At 42.1% G+C, this 23,091-nt stretch overlaps 1 protein-coding gene across 1 annotated transcript in view; it reads left to right on the forward strand.

The window, feature by feature from the left end:
- Window positions 1-23,091, forward strand: part of PSME4 (proteasome activator subunit 4) — an 85,816-nt gene that overhangs the window by 16,595 nt on the left and 46,130 nt on the right. Inside the window, 14 exon segments of the mRNA XM_083432428.1 lie at window positions 1,296-1,305; window positions 1,307-1,341; window positions 2,887-3,036; window positions 6,335-6,398; window positions 7,792-7,866; window positions 8,832-8,954; window positions 11,740-11,832; window positions 12,548-12,813; window positions 14,955-15,141; window positions 16,757-16,846; window positions 17,715-17,779; window positions 18,896-19,046; window positions 21,136-21,234; window positions 21,532-21,601. Coding sequence (XP_083288554.1) covers window positions 1,296-1,305; window positions 1,307-1,341; window positions 2,887-3,036; window positions 6,335-6,398; window positions 7,792-7,866; window positions 8,832-8,954; window positions 11,740-11,832; window positions 12,548-12,813; window positions 14,955-15,141; window positions 16,757-16,846; window positions 17,715-17,779; window positions 18,896-19,046; window positions 21,136-21,234; window positions 21,532-21,601 — 1,478 coding nt within the window.

Below are 23,091 nucleotides of genomic sequence, written 5' to 3' on the forward strand. Positions count from 1 at the left end.
TCAACAAGCTCCTATCATCTTAGTCACCTGTAAGGTTTAGACAGGGGTCAGCAACCTTTTTCAGCCGTGTGCCAGTCCACCGTCCCTCAGACCATGTTGTGGGCCGGACTATATTTGGGGGGGGGGGGGGAATGAACGAATTCCTATGCCCCACAAATAACCCAGAGATGCATTTTTAATAAAAGCACACATTCTGCTCATGTAAAAACACCAGGCAGGCCCCACAAATAACCCAGAGATGCATTTTAAATAAAAGGGCACATTCTACTCATGTAAAAGCACGCTGATTCCCGGACCATCCGCTGGCCAGATTGAGAAGGTGATTGGGCTGTATCCGGCCCACGGGCCTTAGGTTGCCTACCCCTGGTTTAGGAATACATGAATCTGAGACCTGGACCATTTTGTCTTTTATTTTTTCTAGCGTTGCCACTTTCTGCTTCACTCTGCCTTGGTCCAGCTCCATTCTTGCCAAAACAAAGCAAAAATGAAAATGAAATTTTAAAAATGAAATACTCATGACTGATGGGTCAAATTACTAAACCAACTAGAACAGGTTATTTTCATCAGGTGAAAATGAAATGCATGTTTGGTAGCTAGAGTGTAAAGCATTATTGTTAGAGAAATTATTAAATAGGTTCTTCTTTACATAGAAATGTCTCTTGGCTCATTTTGTCTGGTAGAGGCATTGATTCAATTTAAAGATTTAACTCTGAGGGCTAGCAAGCTCTTATTCAGATTTTATAGTAACTTAATTATTCTTTAAGAGAAGCATTGTATCCAGTAAAGAGGATATTTGCCGTCTATCAATAGCTGTCATCAGGGTCCAGGGATGACTTATTCAGGAGATAGACACATTTTCTGTATTAGGTTGAGCTGATGCATTTTAGAAATATACCTTAGTAATACAAGATACATTTTAGTCAACTTATTTATCCCAGAGCTCTTATCGACTATTACGTAACTTCTCATTCTCTTATTCAAAACCCGATAAAGTTGCTTAGTTCAGAACATGACATAATCAAATAAGTTGTTATATTGGTGGTTCCTCTTATATGTCCCAACAGATGCTCAAGGAGAAGTAAAGAGCAGAGTCAGGAATCGGGCAGATCAGCTTTAATCCCTTGTAATTAGGTCTGTAGAGTAAAGGAAGATTAGCTGCCTGCATGCACACAAGAAGATGTCTAATTGCATCAGTATCATCGTAATCTTTGCCCAATCAGGCAATTGTCTTGATATACTTCACTTGAAATAGGATCATGTAATTTACCTAACCTTTCTCTCTCTTTCTTTTTTAGCTCTGTAGAAAAGTGTTTTGAAAACCCTCGTGAAAAACTGTAGACCGTAAGTACTTTTAGCAACTTTCAAAGCATTATGTATTTCTTGAAGAGAAATATTTTCTCTTTAAAGACTTAAATGGCAAGATAGCTCTACATGTGGGTAAGGGGGCATTCCCGTTAGCCTTTTGTGGAAGCGGGGGAAGTCCTGTGTGTTTATGGGGTTTTGCCATCAGCAGTGGGCAACAGAAGCCCTTCAGATACTGCCCTTTTAAATTCATGAAGCTACTGGTGGAAAATAGAACACATGCATCCCTGAGAGATTAAATTGTGTAATCAATTTTTAAACCCCCCCCCCCCCACTTACTCAGTAGTGAAGACTATAGTTATTTGTTGTTAATAAATATGTCAGTTATGACATGAACATATTTTTGGTTAGAAGACTCCTTGTGTTACGAACTACTTCTATCTCATTCATAAACAAAGTAGTTGGGTCAGGTTAATCTTAATCTGACATATTGTAATCCTTTCATGTAACTGTGCTGTTCCTTATGTTTTTCATTCCCCAATATGCATTCACATATAATGTGTTGTTAATTTTTCTTTGATACTATTATGCTTGTATATTTTATAGACGGAAATGCATTCACTGACATACTTAAAGTAAATCTTTCCAAATGAATTATATCCTCTCAGATCTTGTTTGGGCCACTATCTACCATTGGGGCAAGCTAAGCACTGGTCTCCAAAAAAGAGAGTCTTATTGTTCTATTCGTGTAGTTTGGGAACTAATGCATAAAGAATGTTGTCAGCATTGTATAAACCCGGCATACTGTTAATGACACAAACTTTTTTTTTTTTTTTTAAATAATCTTTATTTATTTAAATTGCACACTTATACAAAGAATTTACAATCTCATACTACAAAAAGAAAATTAAAGAAAAAACAACTAAGAAAAAAGAAAAGAAAATACAGAAAAAAGAAAAAGCAAATTTACGTACATTAAAAAACACTTAATCTTCCTAATTAATACTTAATTAAACACTTAAATATTTAAGTGACTATTCTTTATTGTGAGATTATTTTTTACCGCCACACATTTTATAAGCAAAGTTATAGTTTTGCTTTTGCCAAATGTGTGGCTGTTGGGTGGGAGCATGGCTTCTGGGCTCTGCTTGGGAGACCTGGCTGCACATCACTACAATCCCCTCATGCACTCTTTTAATGCATGATCTCTCTCTCTCTCCTGCTTCTAGTTCTCATAAGAGCATCTGTTTTGTCCTTCTGCATCAGGCCAAAGGTCCATCTAGAATAGAACCCAGCCAGATACCTTAGGAATGGCCACAGTCAGGCCATGCAAGTGATGGCAATCCCATCTTCTTTTGCCCCCTCCCTCCGTTACTGGTTTTCAGGGCTTATTGCCTCTGTACACTGAGGTCCTATTTAGCTACCATGATCACCTTTCCTTCATTCTCTCCAATGCTGTTTAAAAAGACGCCTGAGCCTAGTGGCTTCTATCGCTGCACCTTGTGTCAGTGAATTCTATCCATCTGTTGCTGAATTACCACTTGTGCATATGAGCCAACCCATCACATCCCTCTTTCCCTTTAGGTATTTCCCCGAAAATGCAACAGCCGAGATGCTAGATGAATGGCGGCCGCTAATGTGCCCTTTTGATGTTACTATGCAGAAGGCCATCACTTACTTTGAACTGTTTCTGCCTACCACTCTTCCTCCAGAACTCCACCACAAAGGTTTTAGGTGAGTTGGTCTTAGTTACTTCAAGATGTTCTCACTGAACAATCTGTTGCATGGAAGGCTTTTGAATAAATTATATATGTAGTGAACTGCACCATGTACTTCATTGTAGAGTTACATTCTGAATGCCTGTTTGTAACAGGAACGATCTAATCCGTTTACCTGAGAGCTGATCTCCAGAATTAACTCTCTTACAATTGATACACTCTCTCTCCCCCCCCCTTGTATATATTCAATTAAAGTTCTAGTTCTTGAGTGGGAAGCAAATGAGTTGCTGATATTGAGCATCATTGCCTGACTCTTTTCTTTCTACATCAAGAATACTGTAGATACCATTGCTTTTTATTGACTGATGTACCAACTCTAATAACTTGATTTGGGTGCAGAATCATATTGGAGCCCTAAGCCTTAAACAAACCAAGCCTTTTAATGTCTAGACTTTCGGTTCAGGCTCCAGTGCCTGTCTCCAAAGGGAGGTAAGGCTGTGCATTCGCTGGTAGCTCAAAACTGGCAAAATTCCCATTATCCCAAGTGCACTACTTTTTTCATATTGCAAGATGTGCTTAGGAAGGTCAGAGGCAGCATGAGAGAACTCTTGTTTGCCTACCCTACCTGTTCCTTGCTTTGTTCATGGACTCCCACAATCCTGGAGCTGGCATTCCTTTGATTAAAGAGGTTCTGGTCATTGACATGTGTGAATAGATTTGGCATGTTTCAATTTGGCTTTCAGTTCCTGTGCATTTCAGTGCTATAATAATGGTGCCAAGGGTTAAAATTTCTAATGAATGGACTGTGGCTCTTTTGAATCTTTTTTTAGTTTGTCAGCAATGAAATACGAAGCAGGTTTAAGGGAACCATGCATTGATGCAAATATTTGCATGACTAGTTGCGTCCAAAGGTGCTTTAGGCTTGCATTTCTCAAACAGCATATCCCTGTGCCACTAGGCAAGCTTGTTTTGAATGAGGAGAGTTTCAAAAGCAGTTTGTGATGTGACATTGAGGCTTGCAATTCAAGGGGGGGGGGGAGTAAAAATATTGCCTTAGTCATGCCCTAAAAGTTGGCCACACTTACAGAAGCTCATTGTATTTCAGCCATGGCTTCTTGAGTGATCAGGATCTGTTCCCAGTGTACCTAAGCTGCAGACTTTGGCATAAGCATATTTTATTCTGGCTCCTTTTTCAGAATTTGCAGCTTCTTTATCAAGCAACTATTGCTAAAAGATTGGGGTAATATTTGTACATATGTGTACAAATATGTACACATATGTGTGGGAAGTAGTTAGAAGTTGATGGGTGGAAGCCTCCCCCCCCCCCCCCGTGAATTTCTTAGCAGAATATGTCTCCAATAAGTTTGAAATCTTGCTTAGAATCTGAGCAAGGGTTTTGCCTCTTTGCAGGAACAATGATCTCTGTTTGTAAATTGTCTCTTAGAAATTACATGGTAGGGAGTGGAGAGAACGAAATCAAGCTGCATGTGTTAATATAGATGCAGCTATGGAATACAGTCAAAGGTTGGATAGCGAACTGTACAGCTAGGCGCAATAGACATTCAGAAACTATGCTTCCTCATATTTTCTGCCCTCATCAGTTGAGACAGCACCATATTTATCTCCAAGCTGTTTCAGGCTGTCCTTGAATGTTCTCATTAAGTGGCTTCATATCTCAGTTGTTTCTCTTTGGGCTTATCACTTCAAGGTCATATTAAGCCACACTTATTAAAGTGCCTGTCCCCAGAATGCCTCCCCTCTGGACTGTGTCCCATCCTTGAGTTCCTTGCATAGCTTTATAAGTGGTTGCTTTCATCCTGATGGGTGGCAAACGCTGATAAGGCACACCCCATCATAGCAAACGTTATATATTTTTGGACTTCCTAGATTCAAGGAGGCTGCCTTTTCCATATGGACTCACTCTGTTTTATCGATATTATCAGTGTGTGTGTGTCAGTCATATTGTTTACCATACTTTGCTATTTTGTGCGTTTTGAGGCTTTTGCTTTGTTTTTAAGTCGTATACTGAGCTTACGTTGTTGCTTTTTAGCTTCTAATGTTGACAGCACTTCCTTCAAAGTAAGCTCCCTTCCAGCCAGCAGGACTTAGTTCCAAGCACAGGGTTCTAAGGTTTGGGTAGAATAATGATTGTATGGAAAAGTGATTTTGTGCTGCTGGCATCTCACCTCTCTTTGAAGTCCTCAATCAATTTTACAAATCTAAAACTGTTAGTAGCACTTATACACATACAGACATACATACATACATACATACATACATACATACATACACCCGCCACTTGTAACCTAAAAAACCCAACCCAAAACAAAACACCCTAACAGTTGTAACATTTCCCCATCTGATCACCAGAAGGCAGTTCTTACTTGTCATAGGTGACCAGACAGTGGCTATTTTGCAAGCCAGTCGGTTGACAAGTTCAGTATGCACTATAGATTTATGCTTGCTTGTTTATGAGCTTTGAGTTGCTTTAGGCATGTCACCATCTCTATAAAATAGAACATAAAATGACCTCTTTATGGTTAGTATGAAAAAAAAGTCATTCCCTTTCCTGAGTCTCTGAATACCAGCTTTCCCCTATCATGTTTTCTCCTGGTAGCCTCACCGCATGGCTTGAAGGTGTGTTGCCGTTTGAGTTTCCTCCTTCAGATGTGATTGATTGTTGAGTGATTGAATCTCCAAGCGGCACCTTGCCATTGCTTCAAATGCTCTGTGACCAGTAGTGCAAATACTCCTTAATAGGCATGTGCCAGTGTCTAATATAGCGACGGGAGTCTGGAGCAGCTATAAAACAATCAAATTTCAATTAGCCAACTGTGGGTTTAGAAATGATTTGAGTGGGGAGGGGGACAACAGTGCCAAGGGATAAAGCAGTGCTTTGGGTGTTGGAGGCCACAATGTTTAAAAAAGGGGCATTTCCCTCAGACATCTTTTGATGACATTCTGTCTGAGACTAGGAAAAGTGCCTGAAACTTTCAGTCAGAGTCAGAAACACCCATGTTAATTTCTTCTTCTTCATCATCATCATCCATATGCTCTCTGACTGGCCTTAAGCAAGCTGCTCTTAACAGTTTACCATCTGCACTATAACTAATAATGACTGACATTGTGGGATGGTGTGATGATTTCTGAGATAATTATGTGTGCCATTTAATATTTATATAGCACTTCATATTTTAAATACCCAGCATTAATTGTTACTATGATTATGGTGGGAGCAGTGTTTATTATTAAGAATGGGAATGATGAATTTGGCGTAGCAACAAATCTGTTTGCCTGATTCCATTGTCTTGCAGGCTCTGGTTTGATGAGTTTCTAGGCCTGTGGGTTTCAGTTCAGAATCTTCCGCAGTGGGAAGGAGTAAGTATTCCTGCTTTGGCTTCTTTCCCCCACTCCCCCCTGTCACCAAAGTGTTGCAATTGGACCAGGAATATTAGTTCTAGGGTGGGCTGTGATTATTTAGGATTCGTATGTGCACAGTAGTTGAATAAAGAAGCCCATCGTTGGTTGGGTTCTTCTTCCTGTTTACATTCTTACTTGCGATATTTTCATTTTGTAACGTTGTAATGTTGTTTTTCCAAGCTGAAAGGCAAAATCTAGGCCATTGAAATGGGTTTACTTTCTAATTCTTTCAAATCACACCAGTTTACTATGATCTTTTAATTTGCAGAGAAATCATATGGCTCTGGCAAAGGGCTTTATTTTTGTTTGCCTTAAATATTATTGATCTGTATTTAGTCAGAGTTTTATAAAGTAAAGCATGACATCAGGCCCTTGAATTTTGTATTTCTCACATCAGCATTGTGTTAGCTTTCAAGCCTGGGGCAGACATAGGCTGCATGTGAACATCACTTTAAGCCAGGGGTTGGCAACCTAAGGCCCGTGGGCCGGATGCAGCCCAATCACCTTCTATTTCCAGGCCGTGGACGGTCCGGGAATCAGCATGTTTTTCATAAGTAGAATGTGTCCTTTTATTTAAAATGCATCTCTGGGTTATTTGTGGGGCATAGGAATTTGTTCATTTTTTCTCTCCAAAATATAGTCCGGCCCACCACATGCTCTGAGGGACAGTGGACCGGCCCACAGCTGAAAAAGGTTGCTGACCCCAGCGTTAAGCTGTGGTTTAGTATTACATGCACAAGCAGCAACAAGTCTTTGGTATGCACACCTCTTCCTCCCATATGGCCAGAAGAAGGAGTTTGGGAGAGAGTGCTTCTAGCTATGATTAGTTTCAAACAAGTAATTTACAAACCATGGTTCCTAAAGTTGGCTTGTTGAAATTAATCCTAGTTAGTATTTACCATAATTCTGCTCCCGGATTACATTTTATAATTTAGTATTTACAAAAGTATTTATGTATCACATACTTGCAAAGTGCCAGGACAATGTACAACAATGTAAACACTTATTAAAATGACTGTCCACTTGAGAGACCTGAAAGTCAAAAGTGAGATGTTGCAAACTGCATATAACTAAAACTAGAAAGGGAATCTTCTGAATTTATCCTCTTTTACCATAGAGGAGGAGGAAGGAGTGCGGGCTAAGTGTTTGACACCCCACCCCCTGGGCTAAAGTTGAAATTATCTTTTGATCAAGTACCCTTGCAATTTGGTCGGTTGAAACTTTTGGCCATGTGCAGTTAATCCCATATTCTGTGTACTGAAGTTCTCTTGTATGACCTCTGTTCAGTTAAGGGAAGAAGCAGGAGCAAAGCTTGTCCTGAAAAAGTTATCTGTGGTTTCTTTCTTTCCAGCACCTGGTCAACCTTTTTGCACGCTTGGCCACTGATAACATAGGCTACATCGACTGGGATCCCTATATTCCAAAGGTGATATCTAATATACAGAAGGAATAATATTAAAACAAGGATAACATGAAAATGGTTTGCTTGCTTAGTATAGTTTTACTTTACTTTACTGACAACCTCTGCCTATGTAGGTAAGAAGAGCAGGGCTGGATCAGGCCAAAGGCCCATATACTGCACCATCTTATTTGCTGCAGTGGCCAGCTAGATGCCCCTGGAAACTCATAAGCAGGACATAAGAGCTATAGTCCTCTCCTGATGGGATTTGTATCCCTAAACATCTAGGGGGCACTAGGCTGGAGAAGGCTGATATATGGGGAGGAACTTTGTCCCTTCCTCTGTTTTGTTCTCCTGCCTGCTGCAAGTGTCTGTGACTCCCTAATTATAATTTTTAATTACCATCTCATTCTTATAGCTTGTCCTAAATTGCTTCTGTAAAAAGGCCTTGAGGCCTTTTAAGCCTTACTTAATCATAACAATTGTTCCGTAGTTTAAAAACTCTTCTGGAACATATTAGCTTACTACCAAGCCTCTCTCAGGGTGCACAGTAATGTAGGAAGCTTAAGCATGAGATTTGGTGGCCACTGCTGAGAAAGTGGGCTTTTGCTTAGCTTTAGTTGACTGACTTGCAAGGATAATGTCTGGAGGCATGGCGGGACTTAATTTTTCTCAGCAACTCATAAGAAGATGCTTTGCGGATGCTAGCAAAGGATGCAGCAGTGAGAAATTCCAAACCAATTTGTAGAGATGCTTTCTGTGCAATAGCAAATGGTACATAAATTGAGGGAGCTCTCAAGATGGCTCAGGTGGGCAAAAGATTGTTCTGTTGAAATGAAGTTGCAGACACTTCCTTACCTGAAAGTTTTCCAGGATCTATTCTGAAAGCACTGTGCTAGTGCTATGCGACTTTTCTTACACACTGTAAGAAATACCAAACACCGTTCATAATGCATTTCGGTTATTTGATTGTGGAATTACTTTTTCTACAGATATTTACCAGAATACTGCGAAGTTTGAATCTTCCAGTGGGAAGCAACCAAGTGTTAGTGCCACGATTCCTAACAAATGCATATGACATTGGGCATGCAGTCATGTGGATTACAGCCATGATGGTAGGACCCTTTAATTTTCTCTACATCTTCCCTCCCTCTCCCCAGTTAGCCAAACACTGGTATTTAAGCAGGTTTATGATGATAAATATTTTGGCTGGCCCACAAGCTTGGGAATAAATAAAGTTGTGCTACATAACCAAGAGCTGGTGTGGCTAGCTTCTTAAGGGAGAGCATTCTGTCCTGGGCTCTTACTACGTAGGTGATCATTCTCAGTAATTAAGCCATGACCATGTAGCCGGAAGCATCCCAGGAGGCATCATGTCCTCTGGTTTGCCCAGGACCTCAAAAAAGCCCCAAGAGACACGTGGGATTTATCTCACTCCTGAAAACAACCTTTTCCTTTATGAGTGAAAGAAGAGAAGAAGAGTTTGGATTTGATATCCTGCCTTTCACTCCCCTTCAGGAGTCTCAAAGTGGCTAACATTCTCCTTTCCCTTCCTCCCCCACAACAAACACTCTGTGGGGTGAGTGGGGCTGAGAGACTTCAAAGAAGTGTGACTGGCCCAAGGTCACCCAGCAGCTGCATGTGGAGGAGCGGAGACGCGAACCCGGTTCCCCAGATTACGAGACTACCGCTCTTAACCACTACACCACAAACCTCTTAATCACATACTGGTTTATAAATCAGTTTGGCAGGGCTGCTGGGGTCAGATAAAACTGCTTAATCTGATGTTGGTGAGGTGTCAGGTAGCCTCACAGATCTCTCTTGTAGATTATGAGAGCATATCCTTTGCTCTCTGAATGCTTGTGTGTTTAAAAAGTAGTGCTCTCACAGCTGATCTGACAGAGAGATTCCTAGGGGTCTGTTTGACGGGGGTCCCCAATGGAATGCCAAACAGACACAGGCTTGAAGTAAAAACTAGGCTTTTATTGCTACAAGCACACACAAAAATTACAGGAAGACTGCAACGTGATGTAATTTTATACACTTCGGTGCTACTGTTAGTCAGTCATACGAATACAACAAAACATTCTCTAGCAGTTACAACCCACTTCATGAAACCTAAGCCCATCAGAAATCTATGGCTCCTCTGCCTGTGCCTCCCCAACCTTTCATTACAATAATATGTGATTACATGTGTATCATCAATGTCTTTCATTATTAACTTTTGACTACTTATCCTATTCTTTATTTATTAAATTTCCATACTGCCCTTTGTCTGAGGAACACAGGGTGGGTTATGATATTTAAAAAAGCAAAAATATGTAACATAATAACAAAAAAATGAATCCCTCCCCCCTGGAGTTTAAAAGGCCATAAGTTGTTTAATTAGCCAAAGTCCTGGGAGAGGCATAATGTTCTTGACTGGCTCTTAAAGATATCTAATGAAGGCATCTGGGGAGAACATTCCACCTTGTGGACCTTGTGGAGGAAGCACACAATGAAGGGACTTAGATGATGATTGCAGGTTCTGGGTTGATTCATATGTGGAGAGGTGGTTCTTAAAGTATTGCTTTGGTGAGCCATGTAAGGCTTTATAGGTCAGAACCAGCACTTTGCATTGACCCAGAAACTAATTGGCAGTCAGTGAAGTTGGGCAAGAATTTGTGTTATATACCGTATTTTTTGCTCTATAAGACTCACTTTTCCCCTCCTAAAAGTAAGGGGAAATGTGTGCACATCTTATGGAGCGAATGCAGGCTGCGCAGCTATCCCAGAAGCCAGAACAGCAAGAGGGATTGCTGCTTTCACTGCACTGTGATCCTGCTTGCTGTTCTGGCTTCTGAGATTCAGAATATTTTTTTCCCTGTTTTCCTCCTCCAAAAACTAGGTGTGTCTTGTGGTCTGGTGCGTCTTATAGAGCAAAAAATACGGTACTTAAACTGCCAGGATTGGCGTTACATGAGCAAGCTGGCTGCTGAATTCTGCACCAGCTGAAGTTTCTGAACTGTCTTCAGGGGCAACCCCACATATAATATGCTCCAGTAATCTAACCTAGAGGTTATCAGCGCATACACAGCTGAAGATAGGCTGTCTGCTAGCTTCCTCTTTCGTTCATTTTTGATTAATATATCCAGTCTTCAATTGACTTCAAGATTAAATGCAATCGTTCCACCTAGCTGATCTCCAAGCATTCCTTCAGTTGTTGCTATGGTTATTGTCTTCAGAGATTAATGATACATTCTGTCAATGTACCAGGACACCGGTTTCTCATAGTTCCTACCAAAGAACATTTTTTTCCCTACTAGGAAGGGTTAGTTAAGAGTTTATACACCAGTGTGATACAAAATGGAGTCAGATCAAAATGAAGTTTTCTGATTCGAACAAGAAAGACGAAGTTTCTCATTCAGATCCTCTGAATTATAAACTAGTATGAGAATGTTTTTGAATTTTTTTTAACTAGTAATGGGCAGATAGGTCAGATACTTGTTTTTAGGGGGTGAATTAACAGGAAAACTACATACAGTACATTACATCTGTTTTGTGTGGGTTTTGGTGCTAGCTGCCCCACAGTGAACCTGTAAATTCCAGCCTTCCATTTTGGAAGTTGGAACTTCTGTAGTTCATATATTTGAAAACCTTTTGAGGGCACAGTTTAGATAACTGAGAAGGTTGGTTTCCCCTACACGTGATTGTCAAACATTATAAATACTTTGTGCTGGGTTTGGCTTTCCACCTCAGTATGTTCCCTGCTACTGAAAAGAACATGATGCGACTCTAACCCTTTATTAATCTGTTATCTCGGGGCCCATTAAAATTGAGTGGTTTATGACTGCATTTTGGCCCTGTTCGTGTTCTTTGAAGTTGTATCAAATAACTTGGTTTATCTTTTGTTCTGGACAGGGTGGACCAAGCAAGCTTGTACAGAAGCACTTGTCTGGGTTATTCAAAAGCATTGCATCTTTTTACCATCCCTCAAATAATGGCCGCTGGTTGGTAAGGATTTATGTGTATTTATATATATATTTCTAATCTTGACATCAAGCACTTCAGTGTTTGTCTTGGAGTGGAATCTTGGTGCTCTTCATTTTCTTCAGCTACTGATGCATTGTATTCTGACTAGGCCATCTTGTTTAATTGTACTAGTATAGCTGCACACCAGTTTTGTCTAAACCTGTTTTTAGATTGATTCACATGTTGGAAATACTGGGCGGTATTCAACTAGGATTTATTTAGAGAAGACCCATTCAAATTAATGAACATGACTGAGTTGAGTTCCTTAATTGCAGGAGTTCTGATGTGAATAAAACATAGTTGAACACCACCATTGTGGTGGAAAATGAAAGGTGTGGTCGTTGACGCCCATAAATACAAAACTTTTAACCACTTTATTCACATACATTATTTCCAAGTAGGTTTGGCTGTATCTGGCCAGCTTGGCAACAAGTTACACCCTCCACTTAATTGTCTTTCAAGGATAATCTGGCCATATTACATGGAAAATAAATTGAATGTCCAAATAGGCTCTTAGTCACCAGGCCCTGGATATATATTTTAAGGGAATAGAATAAATTAGACTGCTTGACAAATTGCCCAGAAATTGACTGATTGTTAATGCACTTAAGTGTAGAGAGGGCATAATAGCTTTTGTAGCTCTTCTTACTGCTATGTCACTGAAATTGATTCTCTTGTCTTTTCTGTATGGTGGTAGAACAAGCTAATGAAGCTGCTTCAGCGGCTACCCAGTAGCGTTGTCAGAAGATTGCATCGTGAGCGTTACAAGAAGACGACTTGGCTTACTCCTGTGCCTGACAGCCATAAACTCACCGACCAGGATATAACAGACTTTGTAGAATGTATTATTCAGCCTGTTCTTTTAGCAATGTTCAGCAAAACTGGAAGCCTAGAAGCAGCCCAAGCTCTGCAGAATCTCGCACTGATGCGCCCTGAGTTGGTAATCCCACCAGTACTTGAAAAGTGAGTCCAAATAGGATTGGCAAAAAGTGGTTTAGCGTCTATGTTTTAGATGGCCAAGAAAAGCGTTGCGTCCTTTCTGTAGCTGAAAAACTCAAATTCAGCAAGGGAACATTGGACTTTGGTTCAGATGCAGGATGCGTTCCTCTTGCCTCTCTTCCGTTTTATGGATTTATTTTTAAAATTTATAATACTGCCATTCAAATGTGGCAGCTTATAATTGCTACAAAACAGAGGATCAGCTGCAAATTTGAACAATATGAAAAATTTCCTGCCGTAGGTTTTTTCATGTGGTCCCGAGTAGGAAGAAGCACAGTGCAACTTCATTTTGCTGATATTTAATGTTATTTTACATAGCCTACACAGGGTTTTTTTTGAAATTCAGTGTCTATAATTCATATAGACAAACTATAAAAATATACAGGTAGGTAGCCGTGTTGGTCTGCAGTAGTCGAAACAAAATAAAATATGCGTGTTTATGCATACGAAAGCTCATACCAATAACAAACTTAGTTAGTCTCTAAGATGCTACTGGAAGGATTTTTTTATTTTTTTGTTATAAAAATATACATCTGATTAGAGCTCCTGCAGGTGAAAATAATTTAATGCCTTATTTTCCAATGTGGAGCACTAAGATGTCAAGTGCATACAGGTTGAGATGAAAGGCCTACCTTGTCCACCATTCTGTTTTCTGCAATGGTCAACCAGATCCCTCTGGGAAGCCCACCAGCAGGACATGGGGGGAGGGGCAATAGTCCGCTCCCACTCTTGATCTCCAGCATCTGATCCTGGAGAGCTTACGCAGCAAAGGTCACCAACCTTCTTGGGCTTGCGGGTTTACGTTCGTAAACTGGACAAGCCGTTGTGGACCCCATGCACATACCTGCTTGCTACCGTAGAATGCTTTTTTTTCAGGGCTAATGTTGAAGCCTCCCCTTTCAGTGTGAGAGGAGGGGATGCTTTGGGCACCAGGGACGTCCTCTCAAGAGTGTGTGTGTCTCTGTCGGGTGCTGTGTTGACTACCCTTGCTTATACAGTGGTACCTCGGGTTACAGACGCTTCAGGTTACAGACTCCGCTAACCCAGAAATAGTGCCTCAGTTAATAACTTTGCTTCAGGATGAGAACAGAAATCGTACAGCGGTGGCAGTGGGAGGCCCCATTAGCTAAAGTGGTATCTCAGGTTAAGAACTGTTTCAGGTTAAGAACGGACCTCCAGAACAAATTAAGTTCTTAACCCAAGGTACCACCGTAAAGTCATCATGGCTAGTAGCTGATGATAGCCTTGTCCTTCGTGAGCCCATCTAATCATCTTTAAAGTTGTCCCTAAAGTTGTGCTTTGTGGAGAAGTTACTTCCCTTTTGCCTGTCACAATCCTCCCACCTTCCAGCTTCATTGAATGACCCTTGGTTCTAACATACAAAGCTGCCTGGTTGAGAACTTATTTTGCACATTCTGCATATGGGCCATATATTTAGTTCAGGTGTAGTTGAGGGCCATAGTGCATTGGTAGAGAAACTCCTTTGAATTTGGAAGGTCCTAGCCTTGATCCTTATCATCTCCAGGTAGGGCTCGGAATGCCCCCTTTCTGAAACTCTGGAGAGCTAATGGCAGTTATTATAGTTCACACATAGCTAGATGGACCCAGCGGACTATAAGGTAGCTCCCTATATTACTAAAGGTAAAGGTAAAGGACCGCTGACCATTAGGTCCAGTTGTGGCCAACTCTGGGGTTGCGGCACTCATCTTGCTTTATTGGCCGAGTAAGCCGGCGAACAGCTTCCGGGTCATGTGGCCAGCATGACTAAGCCGCTTCTGGCCAACTAGAGCAGCGCACGGAAACGCTGTTTACCTTCCTGCCAGAGCGGTACCTATTTATCTACTTGCACTTTGACATGCTTTCGAACTGCTAGGTTGGCAGGAGCAGGGACCGAGCAACGGGAGCTCACCCCGTCTCAGGGATTCGAACCGCCGACCTTCTGATCAGCAAGTCCTGGGCTCTGTGGTTTAACCCACATCGCCGCCCGCATCCCCCCTATAACCCTTCATGAGTAGAATTGCAAACAATTATTTCATTGATGCACTCCGTCACCATAGAAGGGAGCTCATCTAATGGTAATTTTTCTCTTCCACAAAAATGCATAGAACATACCCTGCACTGGAGACTTTAACAGAACCTCACCAACTCACAGCCACTTTAAGCTGTGTAATTGGAGTAGCTCGTAGCCTGGTATCTGGGGGCCAGTCATTTCCCGAAGGTCCAACGCACATGTTGCCTCTGCTGATGAGAGCGTTGCCTGGTGTGGATCCAAACGACTTCAGCAAATGCATGGTGAGTAAACTCTCTTCCACATACGGTTACGGCACAGTCAGTTTTTTCCACAGCTTCATTGCCCAGCCCCCATGTGTCCTGTTGTCACATTTCAACCCCCCCCCCCTTTCTCCAGGCTGCCACTTCTCCCGCTTGTAAGGACCCCAGACCAGCTCCGTTCTAGGGGTGAAGGGCACAGTGCACACAGCACTGCCCAAATGAGTGCAGTATGGTGGCTTGTATTGTAATGTAATAAAACTATGAAAGAATGCATAACTCTCTGGTGGCTTTGTTTTCCCTTACCTCTCCACTCTGCCTAAGTGTTTTTAACGTTGTTGGAAAGAAATTATAAATAGTGGTTGTTCAGGATATGGAGAACAAGGAAGAAAATGATACCTAGTGTGCAGCTTCAGCAACGGACTACCGCATTTTATTTTATTTTTGGTAGTGCAGGGGGTAGAACTACCACATGTATAAAATATAAATGTGTAAAGTAAATCTATATAATAAATGGTGATAAATTACTTGCCTAGGCATATTAATAATAATAATAATTTATTATTTATACCCTGCCCATCTGGCTGGGTTTCCCCAGGCACTCTGGGCGGCTTCCAAAAGAATATTAAAATACTGTGATACATTAAACATTAAAAGCTTCCCTAAACAGAGCTGCCTTCAGATGTCTTCTAAAAGTCTGGTAGTTGTTGTTCTCTTTGACATCTGGTGGGAGGGCGTTCCACAGGGAGGGCACCACTACCGAGCAGGCCCTCTGCCTGGTTCCCTGTAACTTGGCCTCTCGCATTGAGGGAACCACCGGAAGGCGCTCGGTGCTGGACCTCAGTGTCCGGGCAGAATGATGAGGGTGGAGATGCTCCTTCAGGTATACTGGACCGAGGCCGTTTAGGGCTTTAAAGGTCAGCACCAACACTTTGAATTGTGCTCAGAAACGTACTGGGAGCCAATGTAGGTTTTTCAAGACTGGTGTTATATGGTCTCGGCGGCCGCTCCCAGTCACCAGTCTGGCTGCTGCGTTCTGGATTACTTGTAGTTTCCGGGTCACCTTCAAAGGTAGCCCCACGTAGAGCGCATTGCAGTAGTCCAAGCGGGAGATAACCAGAGCATGCACCACTCTGGCGAGGCAGTCCGCAGGCAGATAGGGTCTCCTGTTCCATGTGTTATACCGAGTGTTTAAAAGACTCTGGAAATTTAAACTTAATACACACAAATATGAATAGAGTGCAGTTCCTACAAAATATTCAACGTGGTAAGACATTGTGCCAGACATCTTTTTGTAATTCATCTTGCAACCCTCTGGCTTCGTCTGGACATTTGAAATCGGGGGATCTCGTCCTCATCCTTTGTTGTCATATGTGCAGCTTTTCTGCTCATTTACCTTAAAAAGGAATTGTGGTATAAGGCAGCAGGAATTCAAAGTAAGCATGCACTTATTTTGGTGCGAGGCATGTTACCTCACACATGAGGTTTAGGATGCGTGGGCAGATGTTTTGACCCAACCATGATACAAGGGTTTGCCTTACCGCCTATTTCAATTTTTGACATTACAGTTCAAAAAACAAACATGCTGTCTTTCAGTATAAGTGATTCACACTGAAACTTCCTTTGCATCTTCCAATAGATCACATTCCAGTTTATTGCAACGTTTTCCACTCTTGTGCCTTTAGTAGATTGTTCATCTGTACTACGAGAAAGAAATAACCTCACAGAGGTAAGATGTTAAATGGCTAATATATGCTGTTTCTAGTGTTCTTTAGTGTAAGAAGCTCTTGGCTAATATATGCTTTTTTTAAGTGTAAGAAGCTATTGCATGTTGAACTGTTTAAAAAGATGTTAGAGTGTAAATACGAGAGGGGAAAAGATATTTGTATAAGTCAAAGCCCATTTCAAGAAAGGGGAAATAATATTCTTTTGTCTATACTTCACAAGCAAAAAATATGCTTTGCACCTCGAAGAATCAAATTACATATACAGTGGTGCCCCGCAAGACGAAATTAATTCGTTCTGCTAGTTTTTTCGCCTTGTGAATTTTTTCGTCTTGCGAACCACCACTGTGGATTGACAGTTTCCCATAGGAATGCATTGGCGGTTTTTAAAAAAAAGGCGCAAGACGTTTCGTCTTGTGAAGCAAGCCCATAGGGAAATCCGTCTTGCGAAGCAGCTCAGAAAATGAAAAACTCTTTCGTCTTGCAAGTTTTTCGTCTTCCGAGGCATTCGTCTTGCGGGGCACCATTGTATGGCCCAAATTTGCAAATGAAAGTTTTTGGTTTTGTACAGTTTTTCAATTCTGATCCCAGGATTTGGAGTTTTAACCTGTTTGACAAGAATGAGGATTGTGGCATGGGTAACTGAGGGGCAGAATGTTTTGAAGACGGTATAATGATTTTTTGGAGAAAATAATAATTTCATAAAACTGTATTTTGATGGTTCTGTTCTCGTCTGAGTCTATGGCCTAGCTAAACTAAAAGGGATATGTAAGATCATTCTCAGGTTTCTAGCAGCTTCCTGGAAAGTGTATCATAGTTTGGAAGGACTGGAAACTAAAGTATTTTATTTCCTGTTGTGCCCTGACATCATAGGTGGAGAGAGAACTGTGCTCTGCTACTGCTGAATTTGAAGATTTTGTACTGCAGTTTATGGACAGGCAAGTTGTGGTGGGAGACAGTATACTGGTGATGTGATAACTGCCCTGCTGGCTTTCCAAGTGTTTCTCAACTTAGTCTTGCCCATCGGATGTTTTCTCCTAATTTATGTTCCCAACTCTATTGGTCACAGGGCAGATGAGTACATAAATGCTTTTAATAGTACCTGGCTACATACAGAGTAAAGATAAAGGGACCCCTGACCATTAGGTCCAGTCGTGGCCGACTCTGGGGTTGCAGCGCTCATCTTGCCTTATTGGCCGAGGGAGCCGGCTTACAGCTTCCAGGTCATGTGGCCAGCATAACTAAGCCGCTTCTGCCGAACCAGAGCAGCGCATGGAAATGCCTTTTACCTTCCCGCCAGAGCGGTACCTATTTATCTACTTGCACTTTGCTGTGCTTTTGAACTGCTAGGTGGGCAGGAGCAGGGACCAAGCAACGGGAGCTCACCCCGTCGCGGGGATTTGAACCGCCGACCTTCTGATCGGCAAGTCCTAGGCTCTGTGGTTTAACCCACAGCGCCACCCGTGTGATTATTGTTTAAGATTAAACATTTTAAATCGCGTTTTAAAAATTGGGGGAAATGATAAGTTGAAGGATTCACAGACTGCCTGTTCTTTAGGCTGGTACTTGCAAAGAGAGGGGGAGAGCGTTGATTGCAGTGCATGAACATTCTATGAAGGGGATTGCAGGTGTAGAACCAGCAAGGTATGGAGAGAGGCAGGGAGCTCAAGTGGCAGAACTGCAACAGCAAAAGCCATGAGCTTGGATATATCTTGCTACAGCATCCCAGTGCCTTTCTCCAGGGCTGTTTGCAAAATGAGTGGCTGTTCAGCTCTTCCCTTCCCCCTCAGTTTTCTGATTTGGCACTGCGCACTTTGAAGCCTGCAGCCAAAAACATGATACTTCTGTGCTTCTTTAGCCCAGTAGACACTCCTGTCTTTTCTTGTGGCAGATTTCTTCTGCTTCCTTGATTTTTAGATTTCTTTGAAGATGAATCAAGCACTGACTTTACAAGCCAGGCAAACCTATTATGCAGACAGTGTGTGGAGAGACATCAGTGGTGGTAAAAACAAAACAAAATCCTAATATTTTTTCTTTGACTTTTTATTGTGCAGGTGTTTTGCGCTCATAGAAAGCAGCACACTGGAGCAAACAAGAGAAGAGACTGAGACAGAAAAGATGACTCATTTGGAGAGTTTAGTGGAATTAGGCTTGTCCTCAACTTTCAGCACAATTCTCACACAGTGTTCGAAAGAGATATTTAAGGTATGCGTCACCAAGAGTTGGAAAAGTGTTCAACTTCTTTGCCTCACTTTTTTTTGTAAAACAAAAGTTTGTGGAACTGTAGATGGTTTCCCTGTTCTGTGTTTAGGGAAGGCAGTACATTAAAAGGCCAGTGTAGATGTTCATTTGCTTAACCTGCAATCATAACGCACTGTAAAATTGTAGCACACAATTAAAGCAGAATATACAATATGGGTTCCCAAGATCTACTTGGACATGCTATTTAAAATGGCACAACCTCATACTGTACCGCAAACTACTTCTGAAACATGTGTCAGTTTAAAAAGAGGCATGCCAAGCAGCATGGAAGGAGAATGACTGTTTGAGACATACAAGCCAAAAGCCCCCTTTGACATTCAGAATTAATAGCATAGTTCTTCAGATCTGTGCTGATGTTGTTTTCTATGCCAAGAGTGGACTTTGTGATGTCACAACTCCATGACTTTTTTTGTTTCTTTTGAAGCTTGATGTTAAGGACCTAGTTCCGTTAAGTTGATAAACCTGCACCTGGGCTATAGAACCTTCTTCCTTTGTGACATTCTCCATTTCGGGTGTGGAGGCCATGTTTTTGTATGGAGGAAATGCATCCATTTGAGCTCTCACCTGCAATCTGAAGTGGTGTAACCCGGACACAGGATTATCACCTTAGTGGAAACTAGGACAAGGAAATGCCTGCTTCCTTCTGACTTAAATAATATCTAGAACATGGGTAGGCAAACTAAGGTCCGGGGGCCGGATCTGGCCCAATCGCTTTCTAAATCCGGCCTACGGACGGTCCAGGAATCAGCATGTTTTTATATGAGTAGAATGTATGCTTTTATTTAAAACGCATCTCTGGATGCATATAGGAATTCGTTCATTTCCCCCCAAAAAATATAGTCCTGCTCCCCACAAGGTTTGAGGGACAGTGGACCGGCCCCCTGCTGAAAAAGTTTACTGACCCTTGTGCTAGAATGTAAGGGGAAAATCACACTGTAGCTTGATTTAAGACAACACCAGACTTAAAATTAAATGCGTTGTATTTTCTTTATTCTGCCCCCCCCCCCCCCGAGGGCATAGGCCTTCTTCATGTATCTTTTAGCTCCTTAATAAGCAGCTTCATCAATATGTACATGACTCCTGTGTTTTGCCTTAGGAAATCAAATGGTTCTTAAGCAAGCTTTTATTATTCTTTCCTATCTTCCTATCTACTAAAGCTGGTGGACTCCATGGTATTCTGAAGGGTGGGTGACTTACCTAAGTCACCTGCTGGACTTGCCTAAGCTGTCTCCATATCCCTGGATGCTTCACAGATCTATTACCAGCACGTTTCTTTTAATCATGGGTGGTCAATCTGTGGAGGAGGTAGTAGGTGAAAGTGGCATGCCCAGAAGGAAGAACTATTGTGTCTCCCTTAGTCATATATCCTGCCTTTCTAGCACTGTGCTGCTGCCCCAAGGAACCAGCAGCTGCATGTTCCGTGTAGATTATACAAGAGCAGAACTATCACATTAAGTGTTTGACTTGCGATGCCCTTGCCAAAAGTGGTTTGCCACATGGCATTGGTGAACACTTGGTTTCCTTATTCCTTTCTGGTTTTCTCATCATGATGGAGACTGAACTTACAGTGGATTCCACGTAGCTCCTCTGCCTGCACTGTGAGAGTGCCATCAATTATATACAGTGGTGCCCCGCAAGACGAATGCCTCGCAAGACGGAAAACCCGCTAGACGAAAGGGTTTTCCGTTTTGGAGGTGCTTCGCAAAACGAAAATGTCTTGCGAGTTCCTGCGATTTTTTCCCCTCCCCACCCCCTTTTTCTAAGGCACTAAGCTGCTAATAGCCTTTTAGCAGCTAATCCGCTAATCCCTTAAGCCTTTAATAGCCGCTAAACCGCTAATACCGCTAATCCGCTAATGGGGTAGTTTCGCAAGACGAAAAAACCGCTAGACGAAGAGACTCGCGGAACGGATTCTTTTCGTCTTGCAAGGCACCACTGTATTTAAATCAGAATATATATCTATCTGCCCATAAAGCGATGTTTCCTACCTGGATGATTGAATTGCACTTTTTCTTTTGTGCGTTTCTCTTAGGTTGCCTTGGAGAAGGTTTTCAATTTTGCCGTTTCGAATATATTTGAGACGAGAGTAGCAGGACGGATGGTGGCCGACATGTGCCGAGCTGCCGTGAAAGTGAGACCTTGTTCTTTCCCTCCTTTCAGCCTTTCTTGGTTGAGATGCAAACCAAGGAGTAACCTTAGCTGCTCTGTTTTTGCTGGCCCTGGGAATATTTGCCAGTTCTCTCTCTGCTTGTGGGCCTTAAATTGCACATTATCTTACCCAGCCATTCATGCCTTCCAGAATCAAGGCCAGTAATCAGAGGCAGATTTCTAATTATTGCTGTAGGATGCTCATTATCTTTAAAGCATACAAACTTCCACGCTTGCAAAGAGATCTTAATGTAGAACTTGATTCTTTGTGACATTTCAGTGCTGTCCTGAGGAGTCTTTGAAGCTCTTTGTACCCCATTGCTGCAGTGTTATAACACATCTTACTCTCAGTAAGTGTCAATGATTTTACATTGTTTTGTGACTGGCTTGTGTTTGACTGTGTGTGTTTGCCTGTTTATAATGTGGTTTGTTTGTTTGTTTGTTTGTTTATTAATTACTGCTATCTGGAAGATATTTTGCATGTTTATATTTCACTGTTTTCCCAAGCTGCTCAGGGCAACATACATGGCTCCACCTGCTATTTTTATTATCACGACAACCCCTGTTGTAAGCAGGTGAGGATTCGAAATCTCCAGTGCTCACCCAGTGATCCAGGTGACCCACTGGGATTTTTAACATAGATCTCCCCATTTCAAATCCAGCACTCTAACCACACCTGCACTCTGGCAACATTTACTTAATGTTTTCATGTGCAATTCCTTCCTCACTTCCCTGGGATCTAGTGATGAAGGGCAGTATATAAATAAAATAAATAAATAGTTTGTTGTTGTTGTTTAGTCGTGTCCGACTCTTCGTGACCCCATGGACCAGAGCACGCCAGGCACTTCTGTCTTCCACTGCCTCCCGCAGTTTGGTCAAACTCATGTTTGTAGTTTCGAGAACACTGTCCAACCATCTCGTCCTCTGTCGTCCCCTTCTCCTTGTGCCCTCCATCTTTCCCAACATCAGGGTCTTTTCCAGGGAGTCTTCTCTTCTCATGAGGTGGCCAAAGTATTGGAGCCTCAGCTTCATGATCTGTCCTTCCAGTGAGCACTCAGGGCTGATTTCCTTCAGAATGGATAGGTTTGATCTTCTTGCAGTCCATGGGACTCCCAAATAAATACCAAACTACTGTAATTCCAGAAGATTAGCTAAAGCCAAAAAAGGGTTCTCACACCTTTTTTTTCTTTTACGGTAGCAGATTATTGGATGCTGCTTCCTGGTCCTGCCTTACTGGCTTGCAAAGGGAGCATGGTTGGGACCTGCTCTTTCGACGCACTTCATTTGTTTCAGTTTCAAAGCAGCATCTGGGCAACGAAGAGATTCGGATAAGCTGTTCCGCACTTCTTGCCTCGAACCCTTATCTTTGCTTCACAGCGCTCCAGTCGTGTGTGCACCACATGGCAGCAAATGTGTTTGTCACTCAGTTTATATGCTGGAGAAAGCTGTAGCCGTTCCCAGTTCCTTAATTCATGTACCCATTCCATCACGGCATCCTGTTGCGTCGGAAGCAGTTTAGTCCTGCTGGCCACATGACCCGGGAAGCTGTCTGTGGACAAACGCCGGCTCCCTCGGCCTGAAAGCGAGATGAGCGCCACAACCCTGTAGTTTCCTTTGACTGGACTTAACCGTCCAGGGGTCCTTTACCTTTTTACGCCTTAATACACAGCAGGAAACACGTTAGACACAAGTGCTTTGAAAGCCAGGCAAACCTGGCATTACAACCAAGTATACCTTTGACAGGGAGTTGCAAGCCAATCTTGGTCCCAGGGCAAGTGTACTTGTGTGCTACATGTACACGTGAGCACATGTTTGTTGCATTCATAAGCAACAGTTTTTG

Source organism: Podarcis tiliguerta (genome assembly GCF_965153285.1).
Source record: "Podarcis tiliguerta genome assembly, chromosome: 3".
Taxonomy (NCBI): Eukaryota; Metazoa; Chordata; class Lepidosauria; order Squamata; family Lacertidae; genus Podarcis; species Podarcis tiliguerta.